Genomic DNA, 22901 nt, shown 5'->3' on the forward strand with positions numbered 1-22901 from the left:
TTGCACTTACAAGGTTTTAACATATAAAACCCTTAATTTATATTATCTCCCTTTGCAGTCCTCTGGCAATAATTATATTCCTTCATGCACACCTATATATAATACTTAATTTTCAATAAAAATTCATCAAAATCCCTTGAGTGGTTAAAAGAATTTGCGCTTACAAGGCTTTAACATATAAAACCCTTTATCTAGATTATCTCCCTTTGCAGTCCTCCGACAGTAAATGCATTTCTTCATGCACATCTACATATGGTACCCAACCTATAAAATTTCATTAAAAACCCTTGAGCAGTTTAGGAGTAGTGCTTACGTGTATACCCCCAAACTTTGTTTGCAAGGGAAGGGAGGGAGGGTATAATAACAAATACTGTGAGCAAGGTTACTAAATTATAATCCTCATTCCCCATCCCAGAAGTCATATGGTCAAAATATAAACAAAAAAATCCAGCAGTAAATTGATGTTATCTAATCCCATAATTTAGGAGAAAATTGTTTATGAACATTTCAAATTAAAATCATATGGTAAAAATATAAACAAGGTCCTCTAACAGGATGTAGATGTTGCTCAAATCTAAAATCAAACCTCCCGATATGGCATACCTATATCAAGTGGCTGTGATAGGTATTTGCAGAGGAAACATGATATACTCCAATTAAATGCCTAACTTTCATTTTTAAGATATTTTGAACATTTTTAGGCAATTAAATATAGAAATAATTAAAATAACTTCGTATTACAAATAATGAGTTCTTTAATTTTCACAAGGAAACATAAAAAAAATCAAACTTAATTGTGAAACAAATCAAATTTTATTCAAAAACATAAATTTATATTCAAAATAAAGTGTCTTCTATTCATAACACCTCTTAAATCATTGGATAATGGATTTACAAGAAATATTTGCTAAAGCCCCGCCTCCTTGTTGTCACATGTTGTTTTTAATGACAGGTACAAGATTTTCATGCTTATTATATCATAACAGCTATGTACAGGATATGAAAGTACAAACATAACAATTTTGTTAGGATTGGATAAATTCCTACTGGTTAGCAACACAAACAAACACCTAAATCTTCTGTGTAGTTTGAGCTGACAGCAAGACTTGGCATAGTTAGTCTTTTTCTCCGTTACTTGGATACTAAACATTTATACAGCCACTCAAACTTTAGTGTGGCACACAAGTTTTGTGGTAAGTTGCATGCTAGAGGTTGAAAAACTACAATAAACTTTTTTTCCTACAAAAATTAATTGAAAATTTAAGTATCACCTTTAGATCAAATCATAAAATTTTAAATTATCAGCCAAAATGAGATGTTGTTTAAATAGCTTAACTTGTATGTTACATACAATTGTAAGGGTTTTCCATTTAGATATGGTTATTTGTAATCTGATATATTCATTTCTGATTCTTTTTCTTATTTTGTAACTATAATAAACAGAAAGTTTTGTATCTGTATCTTCACTGCATCCATCCTAGTTCCTTTTTTCCCTTCTAACTCCTTCTGAATTCTGATGGTTAGGTTTGTTCTTATTTCCTTCTTATTGTTTTAAAATTCCTCAGGGAATAGGTCTGTGGTATTCAATTGGCTTTTTCAACCTTTTGAAAAAAAATGTTCCGGCCATAGGCCTTCTGCAATTTCCTTTCTAGTTCCTTTTTAAGGTCTTTGTGAGTTGGTGTTTCTTCAGTTTCCTTCTGTTGCCACCAATACAGATAAAAAACTTGGGCATAAGGCACATTTTTTTATTGTTTTTAAAAAAAATGAAAGAATTTGTGCCCCCACTTTGGAATTCTGGAAAATTTTCTTTCTCTTTTGAGATTAACCCATTGTCATATTGTACTTTTAAAGACATTGCAATACATAAATGTTTCTTTTGCATATCCCTTGGGCTCTACCTCAACACAGTTTTTCATCTATTTTATATCATGCCACCCTTACTGAATGACTAATTAATTAACTGTACTGAAGTATTATAACATATAACAGTAATGTATATCATCCTTGGAATACTATGCTTATTCTATATTCATCATCCAATTTGGGGGGTCTGGTTGTCCCTGGAAACAAGTTCTTAGAAACATAGTTTTAAGCAACAAATTACTTCATTCAGAAAAGAACTTTAATAATAGTTTTATTTCAAGACAATAATTTGTGAAATTAATTAAATATGAAAGCAAATGACAGCATGAAAAAGATTGAAATTGTCTTTAAGTAATCTAGAAACATGGGAAATGCCACCCAATCCAAATAGGCAATATTGATACTATAGATGTGATACTTTCCAAAATAATTTACCACTGTAAGAAAAGTTTTACTATCTACAAAATAAGAAACTTGTTAAAAAATACTCCCACTTAAATTTTCATCATAAAAATTTTGACAGACCCCCCAAAAAAAACAATATTACCTATCAAAACAGAATATCAGAGTTAAAATCATTGTTTACAAAAATTTCAAAAGATTATGTTTTTAAATGTCCAGTACATATAAGGATCTGAACCCTAAACAATTTAAACGACAGTATGTACAATGCTCATTCAAAACCCAGTCATAGCGGAGCCGGCTAAAGGCCGAGACCTCAAGACAAGCCTCGAACTAGTTTGTGATATCAGTAGCTAACTGCAAACAGTAATCGGTTGTGGTCGACACTAACAACACACCATTAGTAGATAAAAACCTTTAATTCTAGATAAAACAGTGCTTGTTTGTATAGTTTAATCTCCTCTCACTAGGAGGAAGGTGATGTTACAATAACTTTTCTCTAATGATAAGTAGGAATTTTAACTGGAAGGAAAACAGAGTGTAGAAGTTGTAGAAGGGTTGTATGTTTTAATCTATCAGAGGTAAGCAGGAATCAGTCATGTTTTATTTTAAAATTTGAAGAAGTCTTCAGAGATCATGTCATAAAAGAAAAAAAAAGTGTCTATCTTTATCTATTTCTGGTTATCTATTTATTGTAAACATTGAACAGAATAACATTTTGTCTTCTAAAACCTTTATTTAACTTCATAAATCAGGATCCAGACTTAAACATACTTGATTTGATGTTTCTCAGCTAAATATTCTAAACATGCGTCCAATTTTCTATTCAAAGCATGAGACCTGCCTTTGTGTACATTTTAATTTCACCATGAAGCCATGTTTACTAATTTAATTTCTTTAAACCTATAACATGTGCATAAACACTGCTGGTTCCCGTAACATAAATTAGAGAGCAAGGTGCAAACAGTGCATATATCATCCAAATTTATTAACTTGAAGAGAATTTTTTGCCATTTCAGAGGTTTCAGATCTTAATGAGCAGTGTTCAGAGTTCTTCAACTACAACTGAAAATTAAAAGTAAAGTTGTTCCCTAAAATATCTTTCATAAAAAGTTAATCTACATAATTCAATCAATTAACTAACATTTTTCAATCGTCTGAATATAGCCGAAATATTGCTGCTCAGACATTAAACCCCAACAATCAATCAATCAATCAATTTATCAATAACAATAACCCCGCCCCTTAGGTTTGGGAAATCTCATAACTACCAAATATTTGGGTGTAGTTTCTCACCAAATAAATAAAAAAACATGGGAGATTAAGTTAACAAACTATGTGAAATACAAGCGGATCAAAAACAGTACATCTTCCTCGAAAAAGAGGGGGCATATTTCTTACTGAAGCTAGCATTTCTAAATGCATATTTGATATCTTTATAATATGATAGTATAGCTGTAAGTTTGTCGTAGAAAATTTATACCCTCCCCCTCTGTATACTAGATATATAAATTGCTCACACCCTTTCTCATTCCATTTCATCATACATCTTTTTCATGTTAACCAATACCTTTTCTCCAGAGCATCTTTACCATTCCCATGAAACAATGAAATGTTAAGGGGTAAGGTCTTTGTTTAGGGGAGGATTTTGATGTAGCTGCAAAGTAATTGAAAATTTTTGCCCAAAAAATTAAACAAACAAAAATATTCAACTATTATAAACCTATATAGCAACTTGGTTTTTTATCTATTTCACTGCCAAATCTTTCTTCTTGAAAGTAGAAATTTACCATTATTTGCTTATGAATAAGAAAAGATAACAAAAGATATTACTGACATGAAATTGAAATCTAAAGGGGACTTTGAATATCAATTAAAAACATCCCAATCAATTGAAACATTGTTTTGATTTTCAGAAACAATAGACTCACTGACTTATTTATTGAGATAGAAAATTTACAAACTTTGACAAGTGGTAATTTTTTAACTGACACTTTGCTTAATTGTTTCCAATTAGTTTTCCTGACGCCAAAAACTTAAAACCTTCAACAGATTAACCCTCATCAAAAAACATGAAATGAATATTCATTTACAGAGTATCGTCTTACATTGGTCTGTGTCAGCTCGCCATTTCGTACAATAGAAAAGTACTGATTATCAACAAACTATCTGAGGATTGGTCTGCCATTAGAACCAATTTTCATTAATGGCAATTAAAAATCTCAATAGGTAGAACAATTTCAATGACTCAAGCTAATACAATGTCCATCATGTTGCATGAATATTTCATAATTACAATTTTTTTTTTAAGTTTATGGATGTGAACAAACCTCTCTATTTAAATACAAGCTAAACAAAGACGAAAATAGGCTATTAATGTCATAATCTCTATTGACTGTCTGCCTTTAGGGATTTTACCTGTAAGAACAGAGCTGTGATTAGCCGTAGGGTAATAAATTTGGAGACACCGATCTGAACTGAACATGGTCGCATAGACCTATCAAAACACACTAATCGGGGTTAACTCAGGTCAACGGCAGGAAATATTAAGGAAATACAGTTCAAAACTGAAGACATAATTGGAAAACTGGGCACAAAAACAGTCTTTTTAAATTCTTGTTTAATTTGGGAAACATGTTATAGACGAAAATTTCGACATCCCAACCCAGGTAAGGAGAAATTAGTCATCATTATCAAAAAGATATATATCTTCACAAGCTTTTATCGTTAAAATTTTCTGTCAGGCTTTGAGCTACGAGATTACATTGTTTTTCTTTCAATAATTTGAAAAATCAACTCAAGAGCATAGCAGGCAGTCAAGTTTACATGACATGGTTTTTTCAAGTGCCTTGCTTATTCTCATTGAAGTGCCCGATAAATAATGACAGAAGAATTATATTAACGAGGTTACAAGGTGAGCAATACAACCCAATCACATACTATTTTTTCTTGATTTCTTAATACGGTACTTTTCTGATTTAGAGTTTTTTCATCATTTAGCTCCATGTAGAGTAATAGGATAAGATTCCATGTCAGGTTGCTGTCTGAGATTTATTTTGATTTACTAGAAAGTATATAGCTGAAAATGTTACAGTGGGTTCAATAATTTAATAGTACAAAATGAAAAGGGGGGAGTGCCCATGAGACAACAGTCAAACCACACTGAAAAAAATCAGAGCTCACAGAATATTGTAAACATAAAAATGTTCACACCTAAATATTCGCACAGATTTTATCAAGTGACCTATCCGTTTTGCAGTTTTGAAAAATGATGAGCAGAGCCCATTTTTCTCACTTATTTGTCCACCATGAAAAAGCGAAAATAAGAACTCCACTAAAATGAATACTTTGTACAGTATTACAATGTTTTTCAACAAAAGTGTTCCGTAGGCAATGTCTGAAATTTGTAGTGATATAAGTAGAGCATTAAAACTGATAATCAAAGATAATTTTCAGTTTCTATGATGGCTGTAACTCCTTTATGTTAGTTAGGTCAAGTGTGGTTCAGAACGTTTCTGAGTTTGGGGTCGAAGTTCACAAAAACAATCTTAAAATCTTGGTTGTATTTCATCAAATTTCAAATTTCATTCAAGCTGAAAGTTGATGGATTTGAAGAAAGTTTTCCATTTGCAATTTTTTTTATATATCAAGACCCAAAGTAAATATTCTAAATACTGTAATTGATCTATAAATCTAGCTTCTCCACAATCACCATTTATGAAACTGCATACTGCTCACTGGAAAAACCCCCTTCCCCTGATGTCATTCATTTTGAAATCATCAGAAAGTGAATTGTGTAAAAACAAAACCGTACTGATGTACTTCATCAGGAATTTCCTGGACAAATATTTACATAAATTTCTGCTTTATACCCTGGAAATAAACAAACTTTCATTACATCATTAGTAAACAATATAAATGAACATTGAACATTTGGTTCACAATTAGATGAGAAGCACAAGTTAGGCCATGGATGTTAAAAATATATTCAAAATGAGGGATGCAACTTCTACATAGAATTGAATGCATAAAAATTTCAGTGTACTTGTTTTCTTAAATTTCATGGACTTTATTTGGCATAAATAACTCTGATGAAGAAAGATAACCCTGTTATTTCTTCAAAACTAAAATTACCAGAAAATTTAAAAATTTTAACAATTTTCAATCATTCTACACCTAAACAAAAATTTAACGATTTATCTCAAAACCTTAAACTACTAATTTTAACTAAATAGCAAATTTAAAACGCTTGAGTAGCTGAATTTATTTTTAATCACAGGATATAAACATTTAATGGCTTTATCATGCTGACAAATACCAGATCAAGGAGACAGACTTACTGACTAGAGACTATGACAAGAAGATGACATTGTTATGATTTATCAACGTCAATATTTAAACATACTCCTTTGGGCCATAATATTCTTGTCTTGAATTTATGTTCTTTTCTTTTAACATTTTTTGAAGTTATTTGACCACAATCCTAATGTTCTAGCACCACATAAATTTAATTTCAATTTTAAATACATAATATCAAATGTAGCTTCCAACAATTACAGAGGTCAACTTTTTTGTAAATCTTTCAAAAATATGCAAAGTTTCATCATAATCAGTCAATTTATTTTCAGTTAAAGCTTTTAATTCTTTATGGTTGATAATCAAATTCATTGACTCAAATAACTCTAACCTAAATCCGAACTTGAGTACAACTTATCCAGTAAAGCATTTCATCGACTCTGATTCATTTAATTTCCTTATAACACGACTGACATGGTGGAAGAGAATGCCACAGATAAATACATCTTGATTATCTATCTCCTAAAATTAAGACCAGCTAAGCCAACATACAATAAAATAAATCTTGTCACATCCTTCCCGGAAATATCTAATGTTTTTCTCATTCCAAAAAGAAAAATATATCACTCAAACCCGGACAAGACATTACTGTGTCTTAATGAATGTTTTCTAAGCTACGCAGGATGCCCAGATATATATGGCTTTTATTACTACCATAACAAATCAAGGCTAAATTTATTCTAATAGTAATTATCTCTCAATCTCTACCCATATGACTGGTCCTAATCAAAGACACCATTGGTCTTAGACTAGTAAGAGCTTACTCCTAATCAGTCTTAGAAGTTTGGTTTTATTGGCTCATGACAGGGAAATTATTTTAAAAAAAATCCCTTGCTTTATAATCATTCACTGTTTAGAAAACAAGGCTGCAAATATGTTAACAAAATACATCAGCGATCAATAGTTAAACAAAATAGAAATCAAAACAAATTAAGAGTATGAATAGTAAACAGATTCTATAAAATCAGTCATATAGAGCACATATTACATCCTGCTCTAAGAAACAACTAAAATGATTGATATAATTTGACTATATTACCATATCTTACACGGTTAAAACACAGAACTTAATCTTAGACAATTAATAATGATTTTATTTGGCATGTTGCTTTAACATTAGCTTTTTGTCAAATGACTTCTGAAGTCTGTAGTTATTTTCAACTACTCAAATGTTGGTATTAAGCAGAAAGCAACATTCTTCCCTAAAAAGATAATATTTGAACATAAATAACTCCTAAAATGTTGTTTTAACTAGAATACCTATCAATTCATAAAGACCAACTTTCAGTTCAAACAATAACAAAAAAAAGACACATTTTGATAAAATAATGCCAAACTTTCAAAAGTACAATAAATTAAATTTGACATCTCCATTAGTTTTCTATCAAACTAAATAAATCTCATTTGACACTTTCCCAATAAATCAACACATCTGTTGTTACCCTTCTCACAAATTAGTAAACTCTGAACCCATTTTTCCCCTTCACAAGAAGAAGGTAAAATTTCAATATTGACCAAAATTAAAACTAATTTATCAACTTATGAAACCTTACATCAGTCACTTTTGAAAATGGTGTTAGATGTAAACTCAGGATAAAAGAAATCTGCCTCTAGTCAATATTAACTACAGGAAATTATCCATGTGGCTGAAATAGACAGACAGGCTGGCCATCTGAAACCCTTGGGCCAAATCATGTTCATTTCACACCTATTCCTCCTATCAAGTTATTCATCAATATGTTTACATGATAAATTGATATCAAATTTTGATGTTTTTTCCCACTTCCTTGGAATCATAAATCAAGAAGTTCATTAAGACATCAATGTTTATACACAAAACTATCTTTATAAAGGAATAGCAGAAATGGTTTTAAATATTTATAAGACTTTGGAGCATTAGAAGTGAAATTAAGTGGAGGAATAGAAAAAAAAACTTGACATAAGGTAAAGTCTATGATAAAGTTTTTGTAAGAAAGTAACCATTAATATCAAATAATGGTATTTGAAAAGAAAGTTGTATTATTAATAATCAATATAAGACAATATATGACAAAAGTTGACAAATAATTACATTGTAGATTGGTGTTACAGTTTGTTTCCCTGAATAAAAGTCAAAAAATCATTTCTGTCAAATTATTTCATGGTTGAACAGAGGAAGTTATATTAACATAGACTAGTAAATCAAAGAGTACATTAATGTTAACAGAGTAGACAAGAAGTTTTATTGAAGGAATATCTAAAGCAGTTTATCATAGTGCATGAAATTATTTGGTAATAGAATTAGGAAAAGTGAAATTTTCTTTTATGAACCTGCATTGTAAACCAATGGAAGAGTTCATTACTAAGTAAGTGAAAAGTGTATTTATTACAAGTAGTGAAATTTACAAGAAGATGTGAAATTGACATGGATTTGTGAAATGAAACTGATTTGAATTTATGTAAGATTATTGGCTCAATATAAAATGAATGACAGCAATGCTGTAAATTTCTAAAATTAATAGATTTCAGATTAAATTTGCTCTAGATTTAGGTACATTACATGTAGCTGCTTCAATGATACAATAAATTGTTATGTATGTGAGCTGTTTTCTGAAAGTGTATCTATGGTATAAAATAAAATATCATAATATCAATTCAGTGTACAAATTTTATAGAACTGCAAAAAAACATAAACAAACAGGCTGACTCTTTAACACTGTAATCAACTGTTGAATGAAAAAACCTTTTTAAATAAACCAACGTGAGAATTTTTCTACGCCATTCAAACCAATTTTTTTCTCTAAATAGATTATCAAATAGGTGCATAGATTGATTACATATCGAGGTTTATAATTATGTGGTTATGTAAAAAACATGTAATTTTCTAGGCTTCCTTTCCACTGCACTATTGCATTGACCATGAAATTAAACTGATGGATTTTTTTGTCAACAAGTCAATTAAATTTGTAATTATGTTATTGAAAACTAGGCATAGGAGAAAGTAAATCTGGGTTAAAATGGCATGCTAAAATCAAAAACAGGTGTATTACAGGAAAAGAGGGAACAAAAATCTTGCTGATGATGGATCATAAACATGATATGCAAGATGACTATCTTCTGAATATTAGCATAAAATAAGCATAACAAATCAAGTACGGCTGTACTGGGTGAGGTAATATGGTATTTTCCTTAAACAGGAAATAAATAAGTTTACAACACTGAATTACTTATCTTTAAGATAAACATGTCTACAGTGCTTAAAGTAACTCACAGTGATAAAATATTCTGCTGTAACACTGTCAGCATTAAAGAATGAATTCCTGTTTAAATTGATTACAATGGCTATCATGATACAACATTTTTCAAGCAGGTACATGTAATCATTTACTTAATAACATGTTTTTTCATTCTCTTGCAGATTCTACCTCAAATATAAAAGACAATTCTATCTAAGAGATACGCTTAGAATACCATGAAGCATGAAAAGATTCAGTCCAAGCTCTCAACACTATCCTGATCCGTCAAAACCTCCAGAAAATTACGCACCAGACGAACCAATTTACGGCAATGCTGAGGATGCATGTAAGAAGGTCAAGACAACCCAATCATTTGAATCTCTGTTTGACAATGAAAACCTTAGTGATGTTATTGTCAGTGTTAATGATGGGCAATTTGTGTTCAATGGGCATAAGATGATTATTAGTATGAAAAGTGCTGTTCTTGCATCTATGTTGAATGATGTCACAATGGGTGAGGACCGTGCCATTCTCCATTTACAGGAGTTACCCGAATGTAGTCAAGTGTTCAGTCGATTTTTGTTTTTTATTTACAGTGGTGCCGTTTGGTTACATAGAGAGTATGTTCTTGACCTTCATAAACTGGCAGAAAAATACATGGTAAAGCCCTTGTCATTACATTGTGAAAGCTACATTTTACAAATAATGCACAAAATGATAGTGGACGAGGAAAACTGCAGAGGATTCCCAAATGAAGTTTTGTGTGATTTGTATGAGAATGAAGCCTATCCTCCAGAAATACATTCTATGTCCTTCAAAATATTGTGTATCAAATTCAAAGAACTAGTTTCGAGTGATCAATGGCAAAAATGTGCCTCTCGTTTAGTCTGTGATCTCATGAAAAGCGATGACTGTCAAGCAGAGGAAAATGTGATTTTGACCTCTGCCACAGAATGGATGAAAAAGAACAATGTCAGTGATAAAAATTTGATTGAAGATATTCTAGTCAACATAAGATATCCATTTCTTCACCGGAGAGTCTTGTACCATTTACAGAAAAATGAAGCTTTCAAAAACTTTCCCCAAGTTCAGATGAAACTTGACACTGCTGTCAAATATCATTGCTTTAAGGATCTTCCAGAAGCAAAAGGTGACTTTGTTGGATTACAATATAAACCAAGAAAATTTCAAAGTGTGTTATCTAGTGCTATTTCAGTTTGCTCAAATTCTTCCTCTAAAAGAAACTCATTAAACATGCCAAACTGTGTTCAACAAAATCACGTAACTATCATTCAAAATGACTTGATACGGTCAACTGTGCAGTCAGTTAGCCCATCAAACTTTATTGTACCACTAACTTCAGACAACCGAGTTAGTGATGCAGAAGAAAGCACTATATATAGAACTGCAGATACTGGTGTTATTTCCGTAGAAACTGTACCTAGCCGACCACCACGGCTAAATGGCACATTAAGGAGTAATACTGCTTCGGTAACGCACAACAACCCGCAGTGACTATTTAAAAGCATAAAATGTCTTTGTTGTTGTTGTTTTTACAGTAAAAAAGAAAATTCTATTTAAATCAGTGTGTTGGATTATTATCTAAACAATTTAGACCTCAAAATGCTTCAGTATCAAATGTCAACATACTTTAGACTTCAATAACTCAATATGAGACCAATAGCAATTTATTTTTTTAAATCATAATTGTCAAATTTATGGACTTTTATACAAAAGGTTGATATTTACAAAAACGGAGACCACTTTGACGAAAATGACATAACACAGTATGAATAATAACAAAGTAAAATGTAACATGAGAAAGGATATCCTTGTCTTTCACAAGGGTACATTAACTTAAAATTTTGACTAATGCAAGCAATGAAATCTATCATACCCAAACTAAATTAAAAATGAAAACCACTGTCTAGCCTAACTCCCTTCCCTTAGTACAAGTGTTCAAACATGAGGTTGTGTGATAAACTAAATTAAATTTTAAAAAATTGACACTTTTCTCAGCTCCAAAGGCTTTAAAAGCTCTTAGTCCCATCTCCTTATGTAAAGTACAGCAACGAAACTAGATACTGAGCGAGGAATTCTCATGTCATGTGACATCCAGAGTGTAGTACACCATAAATCAGGAAGTCTGTGGTGGTGATAGTTTCAAAGGTTGTCAAGGTTATACAAGGTTTTACAGTATCATTCAAGTTTTACATATCCATGGCAACCTGTCTGTAAAAACAGGGATGACATATATTACCCAATATATTGTACACCAACAAGGAAATAGAAGAATAAAATGTTTATAAAATCAATTCGAGCATATTATGATCAGGTCCTTTGAATAGGCATGTTATTGCACATTGGGACTTTCAACAATAAAGTTTTGACCATTACATGTAGTTGTAACAATATGAAGTACTATAATTCATGCATTGAATATCGAATTCATACTGTTGCCAAGAAAATGCAATATGTATGATTGTAAACATTAAAGTTATTTTACTTTAGTTAAGAGATTTACTTCGATCAAATTCATTGAGATCTGGTCAACAAGACCTTTACTACATGTTGGTATATAGAAACAGATTATTATGTTATCAATATGCTCAACAAATCTGATTAATACAATGCTAAAAAACCCACACAGAAAATGTGTTGTTGTTCAGAGAGATTGCATTGTGAAACATTTTGTAATATTTCACTCCAAGCGTAACATTTTCATTACAGAAGAATGAGGCTTATGAAATGGTATGTTACAACAGTTACTGCTGAAACCAATATATCTGTCAGTCTTACCAACCTTCAGACTGAACAATAACAATCAAAAACAAAATACACATTCCAGATGTTATTACTAATTTAGTAACAAAAAATAACCAGGAACACCATGAACTATGATTCTCGGCAATCCCTCAACACCATGAACAACAATTCTCGGCACTCCCTCAATTCCATGAACAATGACTCTCGGCACTCCCTCAATTCCATGAACACTGATTCTTGGCACACCATTAACACTGTACACTAACTCAAAAGATACTGATTCTTGACACTTCCTCAACATTACTTACAAGGATAATCTTAAAAGAAAGTGGTTTTCCAACAAATAGGTTGTGTTTATAAGCCACCCAGAAAATGCACCAACAGCAAGAGTTCCAGTTTTAAGGCATTCCATCATTGTCAATTATATTGAGGGTCTATAGAAAAAGGGACTGTAAACAAGAGGCTTCCAGGAGCAATAACTCTAACAAGGATTTGTCAAACAACTTTGATCCCTGCAAACTTTTGTAGGCCTCATCATAATGATCATTTCAGTTGTGAAAGTTTCATTCTATCTATCTTTGTTTTCTAGATGTTGGCCGACACATCTGACACATACGATCTCAGAAGACTTTTGTAGGCCTTATGATAAGGATCATTTCAGCAATTGAAAGAATTTGGTTTTGGGGATAAATGAGAAAAACTTCTGACAGATTCCTTTGTTCTATTTTTAGTAACAGTGGTCATGTTTTTCAACGAATGAAAAATCCCTAAATCAGTTCTATGAAAAATTCCCTAAGGAACATTCCTACCAAATTTGGTTACTATACCTCAAGTAGCTTCAGAGGAGAACATTTTAGAAAGAAATAACAATAAAAATAGCCAAAAAAAATGTTGAAAAAAGGCAACATGGCTAAACAGATTAAAATGAAAATTTTATTGCACATAAATCTCATTATGTTGAACACTTCAATCCAACATTAAAACTTGCAATGTCTATGCAATATATACAAAAAAAAACTACTGTCTAACACTTATGCTCTATTTTTAGTAACTGTGGCCATGTTTATCGACAATCAAAAATCCCCACATCAGTTCTATGCAGAATACCCCAAGGAACATCCATACCTACTTCGATTCCAATTGGTCCACTAGTGTCAAAGAAAAGACAAAAATTGTTAACAATAACAATGACGACCAACAACGACAACGACAGATGCCAAGAGATTGCAAAATGAATACAGTGAATTCTAGAAAATCATTTTTTTTCTCCTTCAACACGACTTATACAAGGAAATGGTGAGATAGACGGAGAAGTGGAGAAACCCTGTGACTGGATTCCCACCTCTATATCAATACTATTTAGAAATATAAACTTGTCGAATATTCCCAATCTTCAATTAAAAAATAAACCAGCTGGTGATCCAGAACAACAGTGAGGGGGACAGTGATGTTTTGAGTTTTGTGGGGTTTTTTTCATACCTGAAAAATCATTTAGAAGTATGGACTTCTATAATCTGGAATGATGGGGCATCAAAAGTTGTAGAAAAAGATAATTTGAAATGTGACATTTCTATGAAATTTTCAATATCCAAGGCTAATATTTTGCAAAAAAATTTGAGAAGCTGAATAAACATAGACTGGAACTGCATTAACACAGAGATACAATCAAAATGAAAAACTCATTTTCTGCTAGAACTAAGACATCAGTTAAAAAACCTCATACAGAATGAACAAGTAGCGCTATATTCCCCAGCCACTTTAAGATGATTGGCATACAAAATATTTTCGATTAATAATTAAATAAGAATAATTGCTAATGGACATACAACTGATATTGAAAATGGGTATGTCTTTTCTAGATGATATATTTGTAATAAAGTTGAATTGTCTACACAATAAATTCAGAGTTAAATACAAAACAAAAAAACAACTGAGCAACAATAAATGTTATTATCAGACATACTGTCTCATAAACAGACACAATTTTATGACTCTTAAACAAAAAAATACAAGATAAGTAGAGAAGAAAGTGGAAATGGGGAAAGTATCTAGAAAAAAACATCAAAGCAACAATAAACCTGCCTAACAGTGAAAAAAAGTTAGCCAATGGTAGTCTATGGACTAGTTTTCCTAAGCTTACTACAAGTCTCTCTGTATTCATATCTTACAATATGTATATATCTACACTTATAACTATCAATCTCCGGTCTCTGTACTGCAGATAGAAAGTGAGTCTGATAGTAATGATATGTGAATTTAATAGAACATATATATTACAAGGAGACAAGTTAGCAAGTATAATTTCTCTATGAAGAATGAAAAATGACCAACACCAGGAGTCTACCTTCAACTGGCCCCCAAAACAATCACCGTTAACAGTTTAGTTTCCAGGTGTGCTAATTTTCACAATTTTCACAGTGGACAGAAATAAATGAAAAATTGTACCAGCAAAATTGATTTTTAACACTATAATGATAATCATTTTTGAAACCATGAGAATAGGTAACTGCAGATATGTTCACTTGACAGAATCTGAGAAAATTAATATGTTTACAGTTTCTGTTTCAGAGAAATGGGCATAAAAATACCATTCACATATAAAAAAAAATATATATGTATAATTCAAAATCACTCAAGATTAACATATGTTAGTGGTTCCTGACTTGGGACAAGAACAAAAGATGTGGCAGGGTTAAACTAGTTTCATAAGGACCCCAACCCTCTCCAACCTCTGGTAAATGTAGGTAACAAGATGCACAGAAACAAACAATAAAACTGATCAATTCAAACCAGGTCTGAGTCAAATGTAAAAAGAATAGGTCATAAAGCAAACTTAGCAATAAACAGCTAACAATAAACACAGGAAGTGTGTGAAAATAGTACTGAACAAAAATCCATGATTGTTTCATTCAGGCCTCTCAAGAAAGAAACTAATGGAATAACAGACAAACAGACAAAATAAATGGGGAGACAGCCCATTACTTTAAAATTAGTCCTTTCCAAAGCAGGGGGTATTATAACTAATGGATCATAAAAGTACAGGCAGTAAAAACTAAAACATTTACAATTGAAGTTGCATTGCTGCACATGTAATCAAAAGGTGGTTACTGGAGTATGCATGAGAGCCTCTACTTCATGTGAACAAGGAGTCTTCATTATAGGCAATTTATCACTTTTGGGATGACATTTCTCATGCTGATAGCCCCTTGAAATGAACATGGGACTCAAGTATTTAAATAATTAGAATGTAGACTAAAGAATTAAGTTAAGGGATGTTCTGATCTTGTAGATTATCAATTTTCTCCAACTTATTTCTCTTCCCAACGGGCTACAGGCCATGTGAAGTATATAAGCTGTCCATTTGTGTCTTAACTAATCATGTATGGAGCCAGAAGTATTTGAACTTTGTTTAATATGAAAATTTATCTACCTCAATTTTGATATGCTTGTTTATCATGTTTATGTACAGTGATTACTGTTTTCAAACAAGAATGCACTTCATAGATGTGTAGAGAAGTGGTTTTTGTTGATAATGAGGTCTTATTGAACAGGGCAATGTACAAAACATGGATTGATATTAAATGTCTGGAATTAGATCTGGCTTAAAAATATTTGGATTGATAACCATTCTGGTAGATGGTTAGTATCATGTTAGATCTATGGTAAATAAACCCATTTCATTAAAACTTAGTATCAAGTAACCAGTGATAATGGAAACACTGTTCTGCTATGAAGGTATCAATGTCCTGGGAAACCATTAACTATATTTTCATAAGGCAGTGAAACCATAATCCCTATAAAATATAAAGAGCTTTACCAAGCACAGCATGATAAGACAGAAGTGGTCAAAACATGAAGAGTTGGAGAAAGTGTGCACACAATATTGGCTTTTGACACACTTTAACATGCTGGCTTGGACACAATTTAGCACAAAATTTGAAATTCAATTAAAGTTTTTGAAATCAGACGAAAAATTAAGAAGTCAAATTTTTCAAGTGTGTCTCCTTTGACTTCTTAGTACTAAAAAACCTTAAAATTATCTGAAATCTGATTGAAAAATGCAGGCATGGATTTTCATATTGAATCCAATTACAAAAAAATTCTCAAAATTAGACACCAAAAATAAACAAGTTACTGTCTCAACATCAGGAAAATGAATGTTTCTGCCCCCTTTGACCTATAATTTCTGAAAAGTTCGTCTTTAGCCCTAAAATCAATCTAAGTCTGACCATTGTATTATGGAATATTATGAAACAATATCATTGACATGTCTGTGCTTTTACTGGAGTTTCATAATTGAATTCTACAAAATCCTTGTTTTAAGCCAAATTTTGGCCCTAATTCTAGTTGGGGCTATAACCCCAAAAATCAATAGCAATCTTCCTTTTGTGATTTGAAACCTTGTAATGAAATTTTATAAAGATCAACCAACCAATATTCAAGTTATTGCACAAAAACCAAGTGTCTACTGACGATGACACAAGTTGACAATGCAGACAGAGCCATACCAATATAAAACTGCAAATTTTTTGCGGTCGTATAATAAAATAAAATTTTGCAAATGAATCTATCTGGTAAAATGACAGCAACAAGTATTAAGAAAATCCAATACAATTTGTGAAATGGGAACTAGAATTTTAGGACTATCATGTCGAATAATATTTCAATTTAACTAAAATGCCAGGGTTTCACAGTCTTTCAAATAAAAAATTCTAATTCAAAATTACAAAATAGAAACAAGGATGGAATGTTCAATAACATATCCAGTCCATTGTTCCCTACGTTATTTCACACAATGCCATCAGATGGAGCTATTTTCTTTCTTTGATTTCTATCAGTAGTTGTATTAAATGAACAAATATCCACTGCACCATTCTGTCTGCAAGGTTGATTTTTTAAATCCTGGGTGATCTGATAACTTAGGGATACTAGAGCCAAAATGTCTGAGTGCTATAAATTTTCTCAAAACAAGACTGTGGTTCCGATTGATCATTTCTACTGAAGACAATTACTTCATTTCAGAGCTGAGATGATCTAACGATTACTGGTTTTCTTTAAACTACCCATGAGTCTTGTTTGTGTCATTATAGGAAATAATTTCTCATTTCTGACATAATTTTCAAACCTTAGAGCGATGGAGCTATATCTCAATTTTTCAAGTTATCTTAGAAAATTTTCTTATAATGAAGAAAAATGAGTTTGATCTGGCCAAGCTGATTAAGACAGAAATTAAACAGTTTAACTTCAGGAAAATAGAATTGACAAGGGTATGTTTTAGTTTCTCAAAGGATAAAATCAAATTATCTTTTATCTTCTCACTATATTTGACAATACAAACTGTAATTAAAAATTTCAACCACTGAAACTATAAAAGAGCTAATTTAGAAGATTTTTTTAATTATAAGAGCCTGATATCTGAAGGGTGTAGTAATCTACCAATTTGATATTTGGCATGACATGCAAATTCAAAGGCCCTTATCAAAACATTTATGCATAACATTCAAATAATTGTCAAGCTATTTTTTATCTCAATGGAAATGAAATTTACGAGTCATTTATATGTATTTGTTATGTAATTTTCGATTGACATAATGAAATATACATGCATAAACAAAAAAAAACAAGTTGATATTTCCATAATAGGGAATGATAATGACTCTGTTAGAGACTGTTTTCTTGACATATGCATTTGGCTTGCTGCCGTGAACATTGCAACTTGTCTAAACAGATGATCGGGACTGAAATTCATGTTTTATGAATGAAGTAATTGGATTATCGAGATTTAGAACACATAGCAAGGTCACTCTTATAAATAGACGGGTTCTTCTTCAGACCTGCTATTCAGCACTAGAAACATCTTAGTTTTTTTTCTTTTTTGTTGTGCTAAGGATTCTTCCAACAAGGCACATGTCTCAATTCATATTAAGTAGGACAAGACAGGAAATCGGGGTGAAAAACTCAAGAGAAATCCTACAACTCATTATAGCATGGCTTCAAATCAAATATGAGATCATTCCAAGGAAAAATTGAGCAAAAAATTTAGCAGAGTTTTATGTTCAACACAGGATTTCTATACATCAAAGTCTACATCAATCAGGAAATTTGGGTCTTAGACAATAAAATGATGCTCAAAATAGGTATTACATTCATTTGTGAATTTTCATTGTATTTAAAATTTTGGCACAGCTTATACTTCATAGGACTTGAAAATATGAAATTGGACAATAACTTATTATAGTCCAAAAGGGAAAGTTTAATAATTGGTAAGAATTAGCAGATAAAAAAATCACTTTGTTGAAATACAAAATGTTAAACAATGGACTCTGACTTGGACCAAATTGAAAACAGTGCCGTAAAGAAAATCTTTATACAGAGGCAGATTCAAGCATAACACAGAACCCTTTGACTTCATTTTTTTCTGTTTAAATCAAACATAGTTTAATAACTGTATATGAACTAATTTATTTAAAAAAAAAAAAAAAAAAGAACCTAAAATCCACAATCTAAATAGATGGTAAGATTTAGCATATCAAAGAATGCTATTGAAATTGGCCAATATATTAGCAATTTTTGCAATTTTTTTCTTTGTTTTTTTGTTTTTTTGTTTTTTTGGTTTTTTTTGGGGGGGGGGTGTTTGTGAGTGTGTGTGTGTATGTGTGTGTGTGAATTTTGCAATAATTCAAATTTTTTGGTAAACTGCAATCAAAGAAAGCCATCACTCAGACAGTCAAACCGGTGATTTAATTCAAATATTATTGATCATTGCCGCTGTCCTTTATGAATGAATACGATGATGATAATAAAAACTCTGAAACTTTGAAACTATTAAAATATATAAATAAACTCTAGCAGATATGGTAACAAAACTCTTATCTTAACTTAGAAAACATCATCGAGTGTTTTACTAACTAAGGGTTTTTTTTAATGTCCTTGACTGCCCTGTCAGGTCTCGCAGGGATAGTTCGAGCGTTTTGGAGTTATCGGTCACTTAATATGCAAATTTATACCCATTTACGGTATGAAATAACACATTCGCACATGGCTCAAATTATAATTCAATTAAGGTATTATCTATACTGCTAACTACAACCAAATTTGCACGTAACAATTATTTTTTATTGTATTTCGTAATACCTGGTAATATTGTTTACTAATTACCGCTCGTAATTATGACCAATTCATCAAACAAATTTCCCGCTTATTTCACACATGGCTGCCCACGTTTGACATGTTTACGATTTCGTACTCCTGAAGATCTACGGCTTCAGAGCCATTGACACGCCATTCAATAAAAATAATTGAACTCGAGGACAAAGTACACTTAAACAAAAACACAGATATTTATTTAATCATGAAACTTGTACTCAGTAAAAACAGCGATGGAATAATATGCTGTTGAAAACAAACCGCTCAACTCGGATCTCTATTGATACATACGATATAAATGCACATGTCTGACCCTCGATATATCTACCGAATTCGACTTAACTATGTTTTTTCGTCGATTTTGGTCAAAATTAGGCAGTTCGACTTATACTCCACATCGACTTATAGTCCGGAAAATACGGTAATTGCACCACAAGTAACTGTCTATGGATAGCAACAACTACCTTACACAGGATGATGACATTGCCATATCAAACAACTGCAAAATTTGTTTGTGCATGTTAAGTTTGAATCAATCATTTCCAATCTAAATACTGCTAATGTGACCAAAATGTGAACCAAAATCGTATCTGGAAGTTGTAATCTTTACAAACAGAGATTTACATCCAGTATACACAATCTTCTCTGACAAAGAAAGAAAAAAGGAGTCAGAGAATGCTTCACATACAACTACATTTACTTAAGTTTTCTAGTTGGTAATAAAAGATTGAATGTGAGGTAAATGCAAAAAAGCCCTTCTTTAGTAAAAATGGATGGATATTGTTATAAAATACTACCAGTTATTTTCTGGTGTACATTTCTTTTAGAAATATTGAAACTTTCTCTCTCAATAGTATACTGGGTAAATGCACTTGAAAAAACAATTAACAATTTGGGCTATCTCAGCTCAATCTTGGATATGACAAGGAAAGATTTTCTTAATAAGGTGAAATTTTTCTGAATGAATTGACTGAACAATAGCACCTAAAGAGATCAAATTTGGGGTCACTTTAAATACTTTAAGCCAGGGAAATACTTCTCCATTCAATATTGTACTGATTTTCATCTAGTATCAGCCAGATTAAGAATTATGTAAGGGTAAATCATTATAAATACTGTAAACAAACAATAAAATGTGTTATATTGGTACTGACGACCCACAAGGCACAATTTTTTTTTAAGTTCTCAGGTCTGTTACAGCACATAAAATTATTGTGTTCAGGGGATGGAGTTGGTCTTCCGTTGATTAAAAAATAAAATCATTTGGTGAATGTCTTTAGGTAGTTGACTGGACATTTGAAAAGGAGATTTCAACATTTATCAGACAAGTCAATAGACAGATAGAATGATTAAATCTCAATCATCCAGTCAACAATGATTAAATCACCTTCTCAATTGTCCAGTCAACAACCTAAATATGTCCATCAGGTAATTGTCATTTAATCAGAAGACCAACAATAACACCTGAACAACATCATTGTTTCTGCTATGATTTGCACATTCTTTGGGACACTAATCATGGAATACATGTATACAAGAATGACGTGACCAAATCATTGCTGAAAAAAGAAATATGTATTAGAGAAAGATCAAGGACTACTTCTTTTTAATGTTAAAATCTGATTCAACCACTTAAATATTAGTTTTTAGCCAACTTCTAATGTAGATATTTAAATTAGACCAATTATGGCCATCACATTAAGTATTTATCACAGTTAGAAAGAAAAAAACAGATTTTTTTTTTAGCATGCATGATTTTTATATTGACCAGTACATAACAGCCAATATTGTACAACCATACAATATTATCAACAATGGAACTAAAGACATGATCATTTACAATACAACCAATGGCGTCATTCTGTTAGCTATTTAATAACTCCAATAGTTATATATTTGACAATGGGAAAAAACGTAAATTAGATTTCAAGAGACAAATCGTACCATGGTATTTCATGGCGACAGACCTACTTAACCATCAAAAGTGCAAGAAATGACTAAAATGGCTTCTAGGTATAAAAATGACAACCATTAAGAGCAAGTCAAAAAGTATTTAAACCAAATCTGTATTTCAATCTTTAAAATTTCAATTTGTAAAAATATCTATTTGTCAGAATGAATTATTGAAAAGGTGTGGTATTACGTAAAATGACAAACATTTTATACACCAACGTGATTCATTGCATATAGTTGCCTTTCGGGAAAGTCATAGGTCAAACAGGGATGCAATGGGCCCCAGCCTCCCCAAGCCATCATGAAACTAACTTTTAATGTTAAATGCCTAAAATACAAGATTTAGCACCCAAACTTCAAATGGAAGATCTCAAAGTTGTAGTGTCCACCTTTTGTGATACAAACATTAGAATCTGGGAGCTACCATTTGGTTGTACAGATTTGGGGAAAAGATCATAATCATTAGCCATTTTTTCTGTTTTTTCTGTGATAAAAATCACTTCACTGCAAATAACATCGATATTTCTATTGAAAAATTCAGATTGTGATTTGTCATGTTGAAACTGTTCAAGGTATGTCCATTATCATAGTTTGGGTTGATCTGCCAAACCACAGATTACCGATAAGTTTGAAAACATTGATGATTGATTGGCATCCCAAAATTAGACTTCATGAAAAAATAGGGCATTAAATTCTGCCATTTATTGATAAAAAAAGAGGGGTGGCAAATTGCTTGAAATAGTCTAATTCAAAAACTATACTTTAAATTATGCTGAAAATTGAACTTTACCTGTATTTTATGGTACAATACAACTGTGCTAAGTTTCTTTAAATATGTTCATTGATTTGTTCAAGTAATCATTTGGAAATGGTCAGGGGACATAGACGAACAGACAGGCAGATGGACTTTTCGGAGGAAATCACATAATACCTTGTTGCTTCATGTGGCACGTATAAAATCAATAAATATTAGTACCAAATGATTACTTATCAATGATGAAGATATCCCTAGCTACCCTCCCAGAAACAATAGCACCAAATGATTACTTATTAATGATGAAGATATTCCTAGCTACCCTCCCCAAAAACAATAGCACCAAATGATTACTTATCAATGATGGAGATATCCCTAGCTACCCTTCCCAGAAACAATAGCACCGAATGATTACTTATCAATGATGGAGATATCCCTAACTACCC

General features: G+C 31.6%; 2 protein-coding genes across 10 annotated transcripts in view; one reads left to right on the plus strand and one right to left on the minus strand.

Moving 5' to 3' along the window:
- LOC148619526 (uncharacterized) overlaps nt 1–22901 on the minus strand; it is a 102882-nt gene that overhangs the window by 44753 nt on the left and 35228 nt on the right. The window lies entirely within an intron of this gene.
- On the plus strand, nt 966–11418 carry LOC148619529 (BTB/POZ domain-containing protein 17-like). Of its 5 annotated transcripts, none has more exons than XM_088579508.1 (2): nt 966–1193; nt 10019–11418. In XM_088579508.1, the coding sequence occupies exon 2, from the start codon at nt 10080–10082 to the stop codon at nt 11349–11351; it is 1272 nt and encodes a 423-aa protein (XP_088435634.1). In that variant the 5' UTR covers nt 966–1193; nt 10019–10079; the 3' UTR covers nt 11352–11418. The 5 variants fall into 5 exon arrangements, with proteins under 5 accessions (XP_088435634.1, XP_088435637.1, XP_088435635.1 ...); XM_088579511.1 differs by having other exon boundaries at nt 967–1114; XM_088579509.1 differs by lacking the exon at nt 966–1193 and adding an exon at nt 2597–2846.

The sequence above is a fragment of the Perna viridis genome, chromosome 4 (genome assembly GCF_037379345.1).
Source record: "Perna viridis isolate PV_CMFRI_1.1 ecotype Kerala chromosome 4, ASM3737934v1, whole genome shotgun sequence".
NCBI classification, from domain to species: domain Eukaryota; kingdom Metazoa; phylum Mollusca; class Bivalvia; order Mytilida; family Mytilidae; genus Perna; species Perna viridis.